Here is a 20,400-nt window from a genome sequence, read left to right on the forward strand (position 1 = left end):
CTCTTGGTGTGGATGTTTTTGTATGTGCATACTTGTCCTTGACATGTCTCATGATAAGACACAGGAGTGTACTGCCGCACCGAGTTAAATATATGACACATATATGACCTGTTAGCATGCTGTAAATGTATAACTCAAAAGCAAAATCATACAAGCAGCAGCTCCAAACTGTCAGTGAGGAAGACTTTTTCTGTGCTGCAGTGTCAGAGTGAAACTGGTTTAGTATTGTATCAACAATGAATAACACACAGCAGAAAATGCTGCTGCAGTGTTCTTTAAGGGTGGAAACTTTTAAGCGCTAATGTTGTTTTAGTTCATTTCAAACACTGACAGTCCAAATATGTCCTTGTAGGCTATGTCATAAAACATTCATCCAGTACATACAACAAACAAAAACACAGCAGCTAGGAGAACTGGTCATTGTTATTTAATAACAACAATATATGATACAGTACATTAAATAAAGCATGACACCATATCACCATATCCTGTATTTTTGTCTTTTCATACTATAATTAAATAAAATATATACCTAAATAACAATAACATAAAAATAATGATGATGTTACATGTGTGGTGGTGACAGTACCTATGACCTGCAGGCTGTCAGCAGACAAGTTTAGTACAGCAGCAGCGACCGCCTCAGCGAGCTTTATGCTTGTTTGACGCCGCTTTTGTCTCTGGGTTGCATGCAGGAGCTCATTGAGAAGCAGGAAGATCCTCTGTCCCTCCACACTCACTGGTTTCTTATCAAGAGAGGGAAGCAGGTGCAGGACAGTAGCCTCGACCTGTTTGAAAAGCAAAAGAGAAATATCGAGACTACATTTTTAACTGTAGCACTTAAATGAATAACTATGAGAAAACAAAAAACAAAACCTACAAAAAAAAGAACACATCAGGGAAGCACTTCAAACTTGGGCCTTTGCAAAAATCTCAAAAAGACCCAGAGCAGACAGAGAGGGAGAGACACAAAAACGTAACAACATTGTCATTCCTTATGTCGCAGGAGTGTCTGAGAAACTCAGGAGGATCTTCAACGAACACCACATCCCTGTGCACTTCAAACCCAGTAACACACTGAGACAAAAACTTGTCCACCCCAAGGACAAAACACCCAGACATAAGCAGAGTAATGTAGTGTATGCAGTTCAGTGCAGCCAGGAATGCACAGATTTATACATTGGGGAGACAAAACAACCACTCCACAAGTGCATGGCACAGCACAGGAGAGCCAGCTCGTCGGGTCAAGACTTGGCTGTCCACTTACATCTACAGGAGAAGGGACACTCCTTTGAGGACAGCAATGTTCACATCTTGGACAGGGAGGAAAGATCGTTTGAACAAGGAGTAAGAGAAGCCATCTACGTCAAGCTGGAACGACCATCGTTAAACAGAGGAGGTGGCTTATGACCAGAGGTGGGTAGTAACTAGTTACATTTACTCAGTTACATTTACTTAAGTAACTTTTTGGATAAATTGTACTTTTCAGAGTAGTTTTAATGCAAAATACTTTTTACTTTTACTTGAGTTATATTGTTTTAAAGCAACAATACTCTTACTTGAGTACAATATTTGGCTACTCTACCCACCTCTGAGTACATAATTACATATACATATATATATATATGGACAGTATATATAAGAATATATTTGTGTTTCTTTTGCCTTGATTTATGTTATGTTTGTAAAGATTTAATTTATTTTTGTTTTAGTTAAAGGGGTATCGTTTAAAATACATGAATTTGCGGATTATTATTTTTGATTGATTGATTACGTTCATGTTCTAATTTTCAAATAAATCAGACGTTACTCAACAGTTACTCAGTACTTGTTTTTTCATCAAATACTCTTTTACTCTTACTCAAGTAATTATTTGGATGACTACTTTTTACTTTTACTTGAGTAATATTGTTCTAAAGTATCAGTACTCTTACTTGAGTACAATATTTGGCTACTCTACCCACCTCTGCTTATGACACTACTTATCCCCCACCTACAATGCAGTCTTGGGATCCCTCACCAGACGACTGACGTGCCATATTATTTGATGTCCTGGGTCTGATATGATCAGTTAGGGGCCCAGGTCAAGAATTTATTATGGCCCAGGTCGGAGCAAACACTTTTGAGAAAAGGTCATATTTTCAGGTAGTGTCTGTGTGTAACACTTCAGGGGTGTGAGGCTGAATTTGAGAGCTGCATCCTTCACTGACACACAACCAACAATAAGTTATGCTGCAGTGGTGCTGCCTTTTTAACATGGCAGCTAGAAGCAGTGACGACCAACCTGCAGCAGGAATTACACTAAGATAGAATAAACAAAATGAGTTCTTACAGGTGGTAAAAGAAATGACCTGTGTGCCCCAGAACATCACAGGCAGCACAACAGCACAGAAACCCCCTCACCCAGTATATTAGTAATATCAGCATGTATGATGTCTCTGCTTTTTGCCAGCACACTGTGCCAGATGTGTCAAATCATTACAAAAAAGTTTTATAACGAAGTATTGGCAAAGTTTGATTCATGCAGAATTGTGCCTTCATACCACGTGTGATATTTTCCTGTGTTACAAGGTTCGTAATTGTTTTGGTCAAAGCATTATAGGGCTGAAACTGGGACATGACTTTATCATTTTCAAACTAGGCAGTAATATCGTTATGGTAGTTTATTAGTATATTAATAAAAATATAAGGCATAATGAAAATTTGCTATGTTACGAAAGGCAACCATGCACCGTTGTTCAAAATAATCATTAGCAAATATAATTGTAATCAGTTATAATCATAAATAAACATAACAAATTGCCATCATTATTACTACCAGTTGTAGTATCAGTGTACTGCAGTTCTGACCAAAATCATTCTGGGTGGTTGTAACGCAATACGAAATAATGGTACTCAAGAGTGCCGCTAGGGCATCCCTCCCCGCAAAGCACTGTGAAGTGAGGAAGAAAAATGTTGCTGTCAGAAGTGGGATTCGAACCCACGCCTCCAGGGGAGACTGCGACCTGAACGCAGCGCCTTAGACCGCTCGGCCATCCTGACATAAGGTACTATATGCGAAAACATTTGTATATATCGATGCTACCACGGTACATTATTAGCTTTTATTTATATTTTGGGGGGTGTTTTTGTATCTATGCGTTCTTACTAGATTACTTGTAAACGTGGAATATGGCAAGAAATATAAACAGAGCAAGGGAGCATGCATTAATATCTTTGTCACGCTAGGCATTAATATCATATTGTATGTATTTAATAGCTCTTTGTGTTTCAGCAACATTTCTGCACATTCAACAACAAAAACAGACAAATAGTATAAAGCTGCAGATAAACCTGAAGCAACAGGAAAACATGAGGGACAGAAAACTGCACCCTGTCAGGATTAGTGTTAGTAAAACGTATAGTGAAATCCTGACAACAATTAGGAAGAGTTGGCTGAGGTAGCAGTCAGAGTCCAATCAGTCTCCAAAGTTGTAGGTCAGAATAGTGAAGTGTGGCGTGTGTATCTTACCACAGCATCCTACATGGAATACTCTGGAAGCCTGAAGTGAGCTCTGAGGCGGACTGGCATCTCCTGACATCACCTCCATCCCCTGCGCTCTCTCTCTTTCTCGTCTCTATTTTTTTTCCCACCAAAAGAGCTCCCAGCTGCCTGAATAGCGCCAACTAGTGGAAAACCTGATACCACAACATCTTATCATGACTGTCAACACTAAGAATGTGTAAACAAGATGATAAGTAAACTATTAAAATTACTAAATTAAATGAACAATTTCTTATTTTCTTTAGTATTTTCTGTGATATACAGACATGAAATAATGTTTTGATTACCTGACAAGATGATACGTGCATGAAGACGTGCACTGTGGGGCCCATCGTAACTACATAACGCCACTGCCTTGATTACCAGTGGTGATCCTTACACATTTAGTGCCCTTGGAGAGTCCCAGCAACAGTCCATAAAGCCGATCACATGAGCAAGCCAACATTACACACACACACACACGTGGTGAAAATAGTTTGGCAACATGTTTATGTTTACTGTCGGTCCACACTGCAGCATGCTACAAGCTAGCACGCTGTAGCACGCTAGCTTGGCACAACAACAGCCTAGGCCACAGCGAAGCTGTAACAGCCAAGTTTAATTATTTTACATGAATGATGTAGAAGGTACAGCTCTAAAACTGAAAATGTCCTGAAAACTTATTGGCCGCAGCACACACACTATATACTATCATCTTTACGACATTTTATATTAAACTGAGAGGCATTGAAAGACAGGAAAACTAAACTTGCCTTGCCCAGGGGCCACTTTTGCAAAATGACAGGAGTGCAGGGGTGAATTAATAAACAAAATTTAATAATATTTACATGTATAGTGGTATATAAATAAAAAGAACTCCCTGTTTTCAACCTTCCAGTGTTTGCTGTCCTCATTAGGTGTACACAGGGCTGTTTGTAGAATTTGAGGACATTTGGGGCACAACCTGGATCTCTGTCAGAGGGTCGAGGGGTTCAGCCTTCCTTGTTTTGTTTTGTTGTGTTTCTTACAAAGGCAAAATTTAGATGCTATTCTTTAATGCACTCTGGCACCTTATTTACATTAAAAAGACAAAAACATATCCCAGTGTAAATCAATTTATTTTCATTGTGAATTAGAAAATGGTCTGCAGGCCTCCCAACGCCCTATTGCCCACGGGCCTTAAGTTGAGTATCATCACTGCTATAAGCTCTACATTCACTCTTGATATCTTTGCCGCTAATCTTGAACTCCAATCGCTTTCTCTCATGTTTGTTCTAACACACACACACACACAAACACACAGCTGACGTGAATGGGCTGAGTATGTGTGTGTCTGTCAGGCCAGTAGGTGGCCTGTATGAATTGTCACAGAGGTGTGACAGCAGAGACTCAGAGGCTTTGGCTGGATCAGGAAATTTGTCTGTTGAGCGGAGGAAACTTCTGGGTGGGAGGTGTCAGTTTTTCTTTTACCATGGAGCTCTTTAGCACAAACTGATCGTGATGCTTTGTATTATTGTTCACTGGTGCACAGTAAATCAATCAATCAATCAATCAATTTTATTTATGAAGCCCAATATCACAAATCACAATTTGTCTCACAGGGCTTTACAGCATACGACATCCCTCTGTCCTTAGGACCCTCGCAGCAGATAAGGAAAAACTCCCCAAAAACGGTAGAAACCTCAGGAAGAGCAACTGAGGAGGGATCCCTCTTCCAGGACAGACAGACGTGCAATAGATGTCGTGCAGAACAGATCAACATAATAAATTAAACAGAGTAAATAAACTCTGTTCTTTCAACATTGGATTTTTTTTTGTTAATTTGCCAACTGGCTAACTAGCGTCAAGATGGTCTCTACCTGGAGCTTGCATGTACGGAGCCTGGGTTTGTTGAAGGTGGCAGTGCTGCTTGGGCTGAGAAAGTCATGCGTAAGTAAGGTAAAGGAGGTTGTTGGGTTGGTGCGGGGAGCAGTGAGACCTGGCATTAGGGGAGTGTCTCTGGGACGCCAGAGATCACTGTCTAGCCTCCTGGAGGTGTCGTGGGACCAACTAGATGAAACACTGGTGAAAGGAGGTTCCCACCTGATGACCCCAAAGACATGTTAGTTATCACTGCTCACTGGTCTGTATAGTTAAGCCTTGATTCATTCATAATAGCTTATCATATGGCTTAGGAGGTTATTCACTGAGTGCTGATCCTCTCTCTAGAGCACACATTTCTTGCGTTATTCGAACCCAGCTTCCTTTTTTGAATAATGATTACAGATGACCGCCGTCTGCTGGTTGGAGAGTTATTTCCTTTCATGCAAGCGCAGGTTGTATGTGCTGGTTGGCTGTTGGTTGAAGTCTTTGCAGTTCATGTGCAACTTTTTGGCCAAAACACAGGCGACGTGAGGCCCCACAGCAGGGGGCCTATGTCGACATTAGTTCTCTAAAGTCAGCTTGATGTGTCTGGGCCCTAAGGAATCTCATTTTTGTAGACACTTTATTTTTAATTCCAGATCTTTAACCAACATTATGAGTCTCTCTTATATAGAATAATTTGCTCTCTATGGTTTAAAATAATGCTGCAGATGCAACATCGTTTAGCTTAGACATCAATGTTAACAACACGTCAGGTCAAATGAATTCTGGTGGAGGAAATCTTTATTGAAAACATAATGTGAATATGTTTCATTTCAGTTTGAACACAGAAATATTGCAAACATACATAAATATTAGGATTAAAAATGTAGTTTTTTCCAATCATGTTTTAACTATTTGGATTGTGCAAAGTGCAAAGATGTAATAAAGTAACAAAACACAAACAACATTCATAATCAGGGACTAAAAACCAGCGGTGATTTGGATCAGGAGACGGGTACGAAAATAGAAGTAAACTTGTTAAATTTTGTGATTCAGTCAAGTAAGAAATACAAAAAATTAAATGGTAGCAAAAAATCAGTTCTGTATTCATGTAATTAATGCCAGACATAATGCAAAGTTAGCAATGTTGAAGTCTAACACATAGTGGCTTTAAGGTAATTAAAGTAACACTGTGCTCGGTGATGTCTTTGTGGACATGGTCACAGTCATCCTGGAAGACACAGCTATGTTCATACACAGTTACAATCAAACAGGGCAACTCCTCGTCTCACAGGAAATGTCACATTATTTTATAATGCAAGATGTGTCAATTTCAGTCAGCCCAAAGGTTTTTTAAAACATTCAGTGATTACAGGACAGCCACAGTGGCAACTCCTTTCACATCCTTAAGTTTGTCAGAGTCGAAGTCCACCAGGAGCTTCCTCACCCCAGCCCGCATGGGTGAGAACGACAGCTCGAGAGACGCCTTATGGCCAGGCAATATATCACGTCTGAAAAGAAAAAGAAAGAGCTATGAATTCTTGAGTTTTATTTTGTTTTTGGAGGTCCTGTCATGAACTGACGTGACAATTTGAGGGTCATCCTCGGGGCAGCATGAATGGCAATTAAGTCAGTGGTTGATTAATGGTTTATTTCACTGAACAAGAACAACTGATCAAACACTACTGGTTTGACCACAAAAGCTAAGTTTTTGAACTGAAAATCCTAAGTCTGATACATTGTGCTTCTGGGCTCTTCAGTCACATTGACTTCACACTTTTTGGAGGCCAGTCTAGACCTCATTTTTACATTAATATTGGATGTTTGAAGGTTGGTTATCGTCTGTCAATTTTGTGCACATGCCTCATTGAAGGTGGCTAACTCAGTACTTACTTAAGAGGGATCTCAGTGGCCAACAGGAGGCCGGCCCCCTCCACAGTGAACACACCACCCTTCAGAGGAACTGATAGAGGATTGGTGAAAGAGATGTAGGCTGTCACTGGTTTCCATAAAACAGCCTTTCCAGGCACCTGAAGAAGAGGAGAAAGTTTATATTTGGGCTGAAAATTACAGTGTTGGACATCTCAGTTTCCACAAAACACAAAACACTAAAAAAAAACTTCTGGCAGACTGAATGGTGGATTATGTGGGATTAATGCCTGTTTTCAGCTTGGGTTACGGAGCAACAGGAATCAGACAGGAACTAAAGTTATTTTTTAACTGAACAGTTCTGGGGACTGCCCAGGACCCCAGCAATGCTGCTCAGCCTTGCAGCCGATGTTTTCCAGTGGCCAGCAAAAAAAAATCCTCTGAGGCCCAAAAGGCATTTTTCAAGAAATTTCAAAATCTGTGACATCATCATAATGTAGTCTATGAGCTGAGAGGGAACTTGTGGGCGGGGCCAACAGGAGAAACACTGTCGTGCCAATTCAGTGAGCCTGGTATTGTGGAAATAAACACAGAAGCTCAAAACTTTTTTGGCGTATATGCCAGGCAAGTAACTTCTTTCACGTCAACTGAGGCAGGTTCAAGCCTCTCTGGCTATACACAGAGTAAAATCAAACTCAAAACACACATTTTATGGAATTCTATTCGAAATTATACAAATCAAATGGCGACCATGATATTGATGCTATTAAGTCATTTCTCTCCCAACTAAACCTGCCACAACTTAGCACTGAAGCAGTAGCAACGCTTGATAAGGAGATCTCCATAGAAGAGATTATACAAGCGATTAAAGAATCTCCAAATAATAAAACACCCGGGCCCAATGGGTTCACTATAGAATTTTAAAAGTGTTTCCACAAGGAATTAGCCCCGCTTCTGCTGCGTATGTTTAAGCATGCTGCAGCAAAGTGCAGACTACCTCAAACACTGTATAGAGCAAACATCTCACTAATTTTAAAAAAGGGCAGGGATGAGTTGGAAGCTTCATCTTACAGACCAGTGTCATTGATTCCTAACGAAACAAAACTGATTAGCAAAATTCTGCCAAACCGCTTAAAAACATATATTCATACAATTGTGCACCCTGATCAAACAGGTTTTATTCCAAATAGGCATATTTACTTTAATTTAAGATGTTTATTCAACATTATCTATAGTAAGCATAACACAGAAACAGTTGTAATATCAGTCAATGCTCAAAAGGCCTTTGACCAGGTCGAATGGCCGTACATGTATGAGACCTTCAACGCAATCGGCTTCAGGAAGGTATTTATAGACTGGATACGGATTTTGTATGCTCATCCCACTGCAAGTGTAATTACGAACCAGGATGTCTCCTCTGAATTTCCACTACTCCGTGGAACTAGACAGGGTGATCCGAGCTCCCCCTGCTTGTTCGATCTGGTTGTAGAAATGCTAGCTACAAAAATACGCCAGCACCCAAGATATCACCTGTCTCTATTAAAGGGCAACAACACCATTTGTCGCTCTATGCGGACGACATATTATTATATGTGTCTAGCCCAAAAGACTCCATTCCATCGATCATGGAGGTATTTAACCACTTTGGCTCCCTTTCAGGCAGGACGGTGGTTTTGGTCTCTCAGACTTCAAATGTTACTATTGGGCAGTACATTTAAATATCCTGGCTTTTTGGAGAAGTTCGAATCGCACTGAGGATACAACTAAACCCACCCCTGCCTGGCTTTCTTGGGAACAGGCAGCATGTGAGGGGACCTCTCTCCTAGCCCTACTGAACAGCCCCATCAAAATAAGCAAATCTCTATACAAAGGGAACTGGGTGATACACAATTCAATAAAAATCTGGAATCAGATTAAATCATACTTGAAGTCCCCTAATATGTACAGGGACACACCGATTTGTGATAACCATGCTTTCAAACCCTCTGCTGAGGACCCGGTGTTTGTTCGATGGAGAGAGAAGGGAGTGAGGTCCCTGAGTGACTTGTATCAGGGGGGTCAACTAATGTCTTTTGAACAACTGAAGTCTAACCACAATTTGCCAGCCTCGCATTTTTTCGATATCTACAGGTGAGAAATTTTATAAAGACCCATGTGACTACAATGTCAGATATTCCACATCATCCTGCACTTGAGAGAATAATTAAAATTATGCCAGGTAAAAAAGGGGCAGTGTCAATTTTGTATCAGACACTTCTTAGTCAGATAGTAATTAACACAGAAAAACAAAGGTCTGAATGGGAATCTGAATTAGGAATATCCCTTTCTGAAGAATTCTGGGAAACTTGTCTTCTGAATATTCATCGATGCTCAATTAACGTTAGACATAAACTAATACAATTCAAAATAATACATAGATTGCACTACTCAAAACTGAAAGTTAACAAGATGTATCCCAATGTATCAGCTCTGTGTAACAAATGCAAGAATCAGGTTGGTACACTCACACATCAACTTTGGACATGTCCCAGTCTTCACTCATTCTGGTCTTCAATATTTGATTTCTACTCAAAGGCATTTAATAGACTGTGTGAACCATGCCCCCTTGTGGCCATTCTGGGATCTGTAGGTGACTCCACTCAGTACCCCAAAAGTACAAAAAGGGCTGTATACTTTGGTGTTATTTTGGCTAAAAGACTTATCTTAAGGCATTGGAAGTCGGATACTGTACCTTCATTTGAAATGTGGATGAGGGAGCTTGGTGAGACTTTATGCCTGGAGAAACTTAGATATAAAAATGCAGGTAGAGGGGCAGCTTTTGATAAAGTATGGGAGCAGGTCTTGAAATATCTGAACAGTGGCTGTAAGTAGATCCTGTCTTATGTTATTTTAATTTTATCTTTTTTCAGACATATTACTTTTTTAACTTTTGGTTGCTGTTGGTGTCCAGCTCAAACTTGCACTTTCTTTGTTTATTTACAGCACTTTACCAATTCCGTGTAGAAATCCGCCAGTGATATTTCCAATTCATTTTCCTGTATGTCATTGCCGCCGTTTTTTGTTATTGTTTCGGGGGGGTTTTCTTTTTGTTGTGCTTTTGTTTTGTCTCATTTGGCTATTATTATTTTATTTTTATTTATTTATTTATTTATTTATTTATTTATTCCATTTCTTTCTTTCTTTCTTTCTGTTATAAGAAAAAACGAATAATGATGGTTTCTTTGTAAATAACAAGCATTTCATACAATGTGCACCTTGCAATAAAGAGAATTAAAAAAAAAAAAAAGTAACTTCATTTGAATGAATAGGCGCCATTTTGCCATTCAGTATCTAGTTATTATTATAAATCTATGGGACTCTGTGAAAAGAACTGCCCACTGGGGAGCTCTCCTGAGAACTACATACCTTACATACCATGCCTGCCTACGCCTATTTTGCTTTTCGAGAAATCTGAAAATATTACTCCCAGAGCAGGGACCTTTTGGGGCCAGGAAGTCTTTAGGTAAGGTGCCTGAGTTCCTAAAATGGTACCTACAGAGGAAACTACTTGGTTTTACACATAAAGTTAAACCGGGCATGGTCAAGGAAGAACATTTTGAATGCTAAAACTTTGGCTGTTGACTGATGGTTAATTACATATTTATGTTACCCATGACTATCAAATCAGTGATTTTCTTACATACTGGAAATGATGTGTGGGATGTTTCTCATGCAGTTAAGTCTTATACAAGAAACAAATTCTTTACGCCAGTAATCTCCTAACTCAATGATATACAAGACATTTTAACTGATATTAACTGAGACCTGCACATTGAAATTGTTCTAAGTTTCATTCTATTCAGTGCTCTACTTTTCATTTATATGCACATTAGACAAGCATTCTAAACCTTATAAGGTCCAACTATGACTTCTGCTCTGTGTGTACCCACCTGTATGACAACTTCAGGCATGCTCAGTGGGATGTTGGCCACGGACAAGAGGGGTTCGCTCTCCCCTGGAGCCTCTAAGAAGGCTTTTACCCTGATCAGACTATTCCCGGAGACACACTTGATGTAGTCGTCATAGCGCAGATGCAGCACTTCCTTGTGGACTGATCACACACACACACACACACAATATATATATATATATTAAACAGGAAAATAATACATCATGTTGCTGCAATACAAGAACAAGTGATGGTGTGCAGATATCTTATCACTGCTGTTTTACAGTACGTCTGCACCAGAGACCTTTGTTGATTTATTTGAGCTACTAACCACTGTGGGCAGGTACAGTCACACTGATTGTTTGCCTCTGGCACTCCCCCCCGCGGAGAGAATTGTAAGTTACAGCCATGGCCAGCATGGTCAGCTGAGCGTCAGCATCTCTGTCTCCTTCATTCTTTACCTGCAGACAGAATGAGAGAATGAGAAAATTTATTTTGTGAATTAATTTACACATTTTATTATTTCATCCAGAGACAGTCGGAGCAGTCCATACCTCAACAATCACATCAAAGTCTGTCCCAAATACAGGCTTAGGATGCTTGATTGACAGCTTCAGATGTCCTGGCTCTGCGCTTATACCTGCCGGCTCTGTGACCCGGCGTCCTGCCTTTTCGTACACCTCTCTCTCCTTCTTGGAGCCTGTGGAGAAGATGTTGGTCCATGACAACTAATCGTAATCATGAGTGTAAACAAATGACTGTAAACAGGTATTACACAAGTTAGCGTCCATCAGTTGCAGACTCAATCAGTTATATAATTTCTTTTGAATCTCAGGAAACAAACTCGTACAATCAGGCTTGTCATGATAACTACTGTTATTGGAAGATGTACTGTTCCAGAAATAATTGTGACAAACGATATTATATATATATATATATATACATATATGTATATATGTATATATATATATAGTATTAAGTGACCTTTAAAGGAGCAGCCAAAATTACTCAGTTTGTTTAATACTAAATTTGGCCAACAAAAACAAAACCAAGTGATGCCTTTTGCTACTAATAGACAAAGTTAGCAAAGCTCCGGGAACACCGCAGTTGCCCCCATAATCCGGCCAGTGTGCTGCAGTCGGTACCCAGGGATGGACGGCCTGAGACGAAGTGGAGGATGAAGTTGTTGGAGGGAAAACCACAAATAGTGGACTTCTTGGGGAGTAAGAGAAAAAAATGCCATTCATATGTCATTCTCGGAACCCATCGGCTGTATTCGGCGTCTGACTTCCGGCAGACGGCGAATACAGCCTCTGGGGGCAGACCCCCGATTTTTTGTCATTCCGGTTTGATTTGGGCGGAGGAGGCGAATTTCCGTTTCCGACTTCCGTTTATATATAAGTAAATATGCTGAACCATTGCGATGGATTCAGAGTTTGCAGTGACGCCAATTATGTTCCGCCTCGTTAGTTCACCACACGGACCGTTCAGCCTGGCAACAACTGCAGCCGGCTCAAACGTGATTGGTCAATATCACGCAGACTACAAACAGCCTACAACCGGAAACCAGGGCTCTTCCGCTCTTCTTCCGGAGGCAAGATCTCCAGGGTTTGCCTACAGACTCTACATTCACTGAATGTAGAGTCTGTATATAGAGACTATTCATATGTAAACCAACATGCTTGTAAACACAGCAGGCAATGGCATATATAAATAAAGAACATAATTGTTGTGACAGACCAACTTACAATAAACAATAGGAGGCTACATATTGTTGGTAAATGCTGTATATACAGAACTAAATAAACGTGATTATAGTCAATTTTTTCCAGTATTATGGAGGTAAATTTGTGCAATCACTGATCCTATTCTATCAACTCCTCTGTGTAGTTTCCAACTAACCTTCAGGATATTTGTAGTGCAGAGTGACGTCTTCTCTTTGGTCCCCGTAAACACTCTTGGTGCTGATGTTCCTTCCCACAGTCGCCTGGTCCACTTTGAGCTATAACAATAATAATAATCATTGTTTTTAAGGATCTTTTAAATCATTTGTTCTTAAAAAGTACAGATGCTTTTTTAATGTAAGCAAATATGAAAGAAAAAATGTAAACAAAAGTCAGTTACCTTCTTCCGTTGGCCATCTCGCTGGATGACCCAGTGGATGATATCAGCGTTTACCTCAGCAAATACAAACGGAGCGTCATACTTTACTCCCAGATTTCCTTCCTTGACGGCTGTCACTGGACATGGACCACAGCAAAACTCACCTGAAGAGTAAAAATTCATGGTGTCATGGATTTCCTTTTAAACACTTCCTGCATCATTAGATTGTTTATGCAGTGACAGGAAATAAAGCAGATTTTTTGACAAAGCTAATTTAGTTTGATCACAATTATATACAACCAAAGAAAGCCAACAGTTATAGTGATGAAAGATAACAATAGACAGGTAGGATGTACACTGTTTTTAGTTTTCAAGGTGGTAAAGAATGTCTTGTGAACCATAGATAGGTAAGTTCAAGAGAGAGGTGAATAACAGAGATTAGGCTCAAAATTAGGGATGTACCATCACTCAGTTCTTGCGGGGTGGGGTCCAAAACCTGCCAGCCGTCATTTCCTTTGGGGAGATCAACTCTCCTCATCCAGGACTCGACCCAACAATGGAAGTTCCTAAAATCATAAGAAGAGGAGAGAAGGCAATCATTTGTTACATTAGTTGAAGTGATGTCTTCCACTAAATCTTATTTAAATTCCATGTGTGTGTGCACATGTTCTGACCAGCTACTGTCTTCTCTGTCTCTTCTGTCAACGCTCTCCAGTCTTTCATTCAGCAGGAAGTCTATAGAGAGGTTTCCATCGACATCATGGGCTGAGGAGAAGTTGGTGATGAGGCGTGTTGGGATTCCCAGACAGCGCAGCACTGTAAAGATAACACACATCACACTTAGACAATTCGTTCCTTTGTTCCCACCTACTTCCCACCTTTACTACCTCCCTTTTTTAAAAATTTGGCTCCACAAATTGGCTTAGGTCTGATGATATTAAAGGAGTATGTCACCACCCAAAAATGATCATTTATATATATCCATTACTCACAGCTTGTTGCCTAGAATTTGTTTTTTTTTTTACATCTCCACAGTGAACTGAGAATCAGGGTCCACATTTAACAACAGCAAACTATGTATATCAAAATTTCTGTTTACAAACCATCACACGATTCATGCCGCATAATCCTGTCATTCATCCAGTCATATGCTCAGTGCTTCTGATAAACAAGCATTTTCGCTAAAACCTTGCAGGCTCAAGTGTTTTACATTGTAACATTTTAGCAAAGATGCATGTGTCTGGGAAGTATTGAGCATACGACTGGATAAATGAGACTTAGATTATACTGCATGAGTCATGTGAGTGTTTGTAAACCGATGTTTTGATATAGTTTTGCTGTTGTTAGACGAGGTCCCCAATGACTTCAATTCATGAAGAATGTTCAGCTTTTTAGGATTCTCCATTTACCATGGAGGCATGCGAGAAAAACAAAGATTTCTTCACAAATTTAAGATAGCACAGGGTAAGTAATTCATATACAAATAGTCACTCTGTGGGTAAAGTATTTCTTTAAAAGTTTTGGAGAATTGGGGACACACTTTATGCTAAGCTAAATTAGCTGGCTGCTAGTTGCAGCTACATCTACCATATAGAGAGTGTTATCAGTGTTTTTATCTTAAGTGTATTTATCAAAATGTTAAATTATTCCTCCAAAAGGATGCCTGTACAATCAATAGCAATTACTCCTGAAAACACTTGTTTTTCTGTCATCTTCATTACTCTTACTCTTTAGGATTATTCAATTGTGCAACAGTGAAATCTGTCACAGCCTCACCTGTGCAGGCGACGGCAGCAAACACCCAGCACTGGCCATATTTCACTGCCCTAACCCCGGCCTTGCTCCACTTTTGGAGGATTGGCACGCTGCCGGTCCATTTGTACGGTGCCACTCCGTCAGAATACGGCTCTTGCCAGCGACCACTCAGTACACCCCTGTCCCCGTTAGAGTTAATCTGGATGGGTGGAGACAACACGTTGAGACACTTCACTGCATGAAGCACTGGTTTGGATATAAGAAATGTATCTCCCTTACTATATACTGTATATGTATAGGACTGTATATGGAGATCATTTGTCAATCAAACAGTAAAAGTTTAAACACGGAAAATGAACACTTTCGTGAACTGTATATTGATAAATCACTTATTAGTATCACATATGCTATCACTGTGACAAAGGTAACTGAATGCAATTTTTTTTCTTGTACTGTTGTTAAACTGTCAGTATTGTTTCAGCAGCGAGTAGAGGAGATCATCACCATCGCAGTGATTATCCTGCTGACATAGACGGGATCAAATCTGTGCTCCATGTCCATTTTTGAGTTTCTCAGGGCATCATTGGAGTTGTCCAGGACTTCAAAACAGATGTCCATCACATAGTCCTCAAACTGAGAGACATAGAGAGAGAGAGGAGCAAAGCAAAGAAAAGAAAAGAATGGTAGTTGAACAGGAGGTTTCTCAACCATTTGTTTTACAGATTTCAAATCACAGTTGTCTCCCATTCTTCGCTCTGTGTGTGTGTATGTGTGTGTCTGTTATACCACCTCCTGTCTGTCCATCTGTCTGTCATCTATCTGTTTGTCTTCCTCTCTGCCCTCCCAGTGAGCTGTGAAGGAACAAGCCCTTGTTTGTGTGGTTTGGCTACATTCTGACACCTCCCACCCAGAAGTTTCCTCCGTCCAACAGACAGATTTCCTGATCCAGCCAAAGCGTCCGAGTCTCTGCTGTCACACTGCTGTGACAATTCGCACAGGCCACCCACTGGCCTGACAGATGCGCACATACTCTCATTCACATACGTCTGTGTGTGAGTGTGTGTGTGTGTGTGTGTGTGTGTGTGTGTGAGAGAGAGAGAGAGAGAGAGAGAGAGAGAGAGAGAGAGAGAGAGAGAGAGAGAGAGAGAGAGAGAGAGACAGAGAGAGAGAGAGAGAGAGAGAGAGAGACAGAGAGACAGAGAGACAGAGAGAAAGAGAGAGAGACAGAGAGTTACCTGTCCATAATTCCAGTGGATACTTCTGATGTAATCCCAGGTGCCCATGAAAATGACTCCATCTTCATTCATTATATACTCCCGGAGCAGACTCTCGTCAGGGAGGTACACCACATCATCTGGTACACACACACACACACAGACCATGAGACCATGAGTACACTTATATCCTATCCTGTTCACTCATTCATATAATTTGTTTCCTAATAACTGATGCCATATTAGAAACTCCACCCACTGAGTGAAACATTCACAGGGAACAGATTTTTTTTTTTTTTTTTTTGAATGTGCGAGGGCCTCAGTTAGAAAAACATGACACTGTGAGAATTTCAATCATTTGATGTTTTGATGATGCTGCTGATGATCAATGTTCACTGTAGTTGAAAAGTGGTGACAGTGGACCTGTTGTATAGTTTAAATCTTACATCCACTCTGTTTTTTTTTCTGTTGAAACAATACAAATAATACATTTTAAAAGCTGCAGTATGTGAATGCAGTCAGTCTTGGGGGAAGCTCACAGCAGAGAGTGTGTGCACCGCGCTTTGTGTTTTACCTTTGCACCATGGGTTAAAGAGCAGGTGGAAGTCACTTTTGTCGGTCTTCTGTAAAGTGCGTCCGTCGGGTGACATTACCGACACAGCCAAGCGGTAGTGGCCAATGATAGCATCCGCTGGACTGTGCAGAGTCAGCAGCATTTTATTCTGCGCTTCCTGCTGGTCAAACCACCATTTGTCTCCGGCCCCATGCTCCCTCTGAGCTTTGATCACCACCTCGTCTCTCTTACCTGAAGAAACATAAAAACACTTGTATAATTTATAAAATGGATTGTCGCACTATCATTAGACACGTATTGTCTAAATCAACATGATGTCTTAGAAAGAAGTTTGTGACCTGTATAAGAAAAATGAAGGAAATACAACTACAACTGTTCAATATTCTTTTAGCTATACACTTGGGTATCTCAGTCAGGTCATAGGTCATCCTGTGAAAGCTGGGGAAAAAAAACAAAACACTAAATCTGAGCCAAAATAACTGTTTTGGGGTGTGATTAGTGACCCAGTTGTTTTTTTGCCAAGTACTTGGTCGATGGTACTAGACACTACTATTGAACTAAACTGGATTAAAATTGATCCAGTACTTTTTAGTGTGCTTACTTACTACTATACTATTGTTCCTTGTATTGAGGTTACATTGGATTATTATCAAAACCAAAGTGAGACTGTACTCACCCAGGTGCAGGACCACTTCCAGGTGGTGTCTGGGGGGCAGAGACTTAGAGCACTGCACAGTGATGGAGAAGGGCTGACCCCTGCGCACAATCAGGCGCTTCCTGTCAATCTCCTGGGTGCGGTGAGCCAAGTTGTTTTCATTACTTCTCAGATCCACATCAGTGATCAAACCTAACAGAGACAAAGTTCAACAATCAGTCTGCAGCAAACTCAGTCTGTGGTTGGCTGTGATGTTGCTAAATGTAATATTGAAAGTGATGACACCTTGAGTTTAACCTTGTGACCTTACTCAGAGTTGACAGAAAGTTGTATTGTGGTCACATGTCACAAGTTCAACTTGATGACTAAGCTGAACTAGTTTAAAATTTTGGGAATTACACTCTTTCACTATCAGTCAGAGAGTTACACAAGGAGATTAATACTCTGTAGAGTAAATACAGTATGAAGCTACAGCCAGGAGACGGCTAGCTTAGTTTAGCATAAGAGATAAGATTAAGATGAACTTAACTGTCTGGGAAAAAAAACTGAAATTTGTCTTGCATTTCAGGGTTCACATAAATGCACCAAACCAAAACAACACATAACTACAACAAAATAAAACAACATTCAACCAAATAACAAAACCATACTACAGATACTACAAATCACTCCAGACTTTATGGAAAGTAGATAGGCTGACAGACTGAGGAACAAAAGAGTTTCTCGACTTGTTCAACTGAGCCTGTGGGACTCTAAATCTTCTGTGTAATGCTAAAGCTGTGATTCTTCAAATTACTGTAAGTTTGAAGGGGGGATGGACGTAATGTTACCTACCAGAGACAACAATTTTTTAGTACAATCAGCTTGATTCTTGACCCAAGAATGATCCCTGTCCTAGCTAGACTTGTACTTGTTGCAGGAATTAGGATAGGTCATATCGCGCCCAAGTGACGAGTCATGCATCAGCACATTTTTCACACACGCCATAATCTCCCATAAAGTTTGTAATACGGACTGCAGAGAGAGAGGGAGCAAGAGATGTAGACAATAAACAGACAGACAAACAGATAGATAGAGAGATAGGTAGTCTTACCGTTGTGGTTGGCCATTGTAGAATTTGTTCTTGCTCAAGTCTACTCAGTTATTGCTCCAAGTGTCCTCAAGTGTCTTTACACTCTTCTTTTCACATTCGGTGTCCATCACAGTCCTGTATTTATACACACAAGACTGTCCGTCCCACATCTCTGACACACACTCACCCCAAAACACTCACTCACTCCACCTCATCTTACTCGCTGACCTCTGACATCACTTACCAAAAACCTACAGTCCTGTGTGTGTGTGTGTGTGTGTGTGTGTGTGTGTGTGTGTGTGTGTATGTGGGTGTGATAGTTTGCAATAAGTTTCTCATCCCCTATGTCAATATGGAGAGTTAAGGAACTACGCTGATATACTTCTTTCTTTCTTATTTTACAGTTGATAATACCAATTAGCCAATCTGATGTGCATCGACTAATACAGGTACAGTTAACATTTTAAGTTTTAACAATCCTGTTTTAATGTGTTATGTATCTCTGCATGTCATCTATACAAGACAAATATACAGTAGGACACAGCTTTAATTTGAGGGAGCACACTGATTCAAAGAAACAAAACATTTACTTGGAACACGCCTTCTCAAGCTTAGAGGAGACTTGTGGGTACCCATAGATTCATGGCCATTCTCATTCAGATATTTTGAGGTAAGTTCAAGGGACCCCTTTGTAAATAGCCATGCTAGTTGTACCCTTGCCAAAACTGACTTCACTTTGGAATGTTATTTAGCCCCCTTCCCAACAAGCTTTGCCCACACCTGGTACCAATGGATGCCTTAGATTGTCTAGCTTTACAAGATACTACCATCTTTATGCTAGCTTAAAACATTAGCACGCTTTAGCCTCTAAAAGACAGTAATGTGAGCTAGCGGGAGGGCCAGCAATTGTATCAGGGTGGCAAGACCCCTGGGCCTGTCACCTTGAATGTGGCCTCGTCACAGTTTCAACAAAATGGTGGAGTAACATCCTGTAACTTATTCTCTCATCAGATTCTTTCTAATGTAATGACACACACTGAGCAACTGTTAGATTTGACAAATTGACATCAGCAGTGTGTGAGTCACCTCTCATTTCACCATTGTAAAATAGTGTGACATAAAATGACCTTCCAGTCATCATTTTGGGGGAAAAAAAACAAAAAAAACTTTCCTTCACACAAGGAGAACACACTTTTTTATTGTATACTTGCCAATAGTCAAGAATATACTTTGCCATTGTTTTTCACATGTTTTTATTTATTTAACTCATTAATTTTTGGAACCTCATTACAAAAAATATCCTGCTTGTCTTATCTTAACTTAAGTTTCAAAGATAGAAAAAAACCCTGTCTTCCTATTACAGAAGCAATTCCCAAACTCATGGCTGTCTTATCTCAGACCTCCCCAGAAATCTGGACAGAAACTGTAAATTAAATTCTTCAGTCGGCACTTGTCCTGTCATGGCTGTATCTATGTTTAGTGTGCAGACAAGACTGCCTGTATCTTTGATTAGAACGTACTGGTAGGCTATTCAAGCTGGACATGCCATGATATCAACGGCTCTCACACTTGTCACTGGCTAGCTAGCTTGCTATCATGGACATGAAAAGATGGGTGCTCAGTTTCAGCTACAAGGAGTCTCTCCAGAGCCAGGCGTAGCACGTTGATCAAATACTAAATCGATCATTATGGTGTCCATATACCCATTATTACATGGTCTAGGAAATATGAGCCGTCATCATACCGTTTGAGTAGCCTTTCAGTCATTATTTTTTAGTGTACATGTTGCTCCCCATCTTCACTGTCCTTACAACAGTACTACTGCTATTTTTAGAAGTTATTAGTGATCTAGAATAGGGCCA

At 40.2% G+C, this 20,400-nt stretch overlaps 1 protein-coding gene and 1 non-coding gene across 3 annotated transcripts; both read right to left on the reverse strand.

The window, feature by feature from the left end:
* Positions 1-2,959: 2,959 nt before the first annotated feature.
* trnal-cag (transfer RNA leucine (anticodon CAG)) lies at positions 2,960-3,042 on the reverse strand. The gene has a single exon. It is a non-coding gene; the product is annotated as a tRNA-Leu (tRNA).
* A 3,131-nt stretch (positions 3,043-6,173) lies between these two features.
* On the reverse strand, positions 6,174-18,653 carry tgm2l (transglutaminase 2, like). 2 transcript variants are annotated; one of them, XM_050073321.1, is made up of 15 exons: positions 18,560-18,653; positions 17,488-17,658; positions 16,812-17,042; positions 16,259-16,377; positions 15,528-15,656; positions 15,045-15,222; positions 13,943-14,084; positions 13,731-13,834; positions 13,290-13,432; positions 13,068-13,167; positions 11,720-11,865; positions 11,497-11,626; positions 11,167-11,327; positions 7,262-7,398; positions 6,174-6,879 (listed from the first exon to the last, which is right to left on the reverse strand). In XM_050073321.1, exons 1-15 carry the CDS (start codon positions 18,573-18,575, stop codon positions 6,738-6,740), a joined length of 2,049 nt encoding a protein of 682 aa, XP_049929278.1. In that variant the 5' UTR covers positions 18,576-18,653; the 3' UTR covers positions 6,174-6,737. The 2 variants fall into 2 exon arrangements, with proteins under 2 accessions (XP_049929278.1, XP_049929279.1); XM_050073322.1 differs by lacking the exon at positions 18,560-18,653 and adding an exon at positions 18,301-18,408.
* Between the last annotated feature and the right edge of the window lie 1,747 nt (positions 18,654-20,400).

The sequence above is a fragment of the Epinephelus moara genome, chromosome 20, assembly GCF_006386435.1.
Source record: "Epinephelus moara isolate mb chromosome 20, YSFRI_EMoa_1.0, whole genome shotgun sequence".
NCBI classification, from domain to species: Eukaryota; Metazoa; Chordata; class Actinopteri; order Perciformes; family Serranidae; genus Epinephelus; species Epinephelus moara.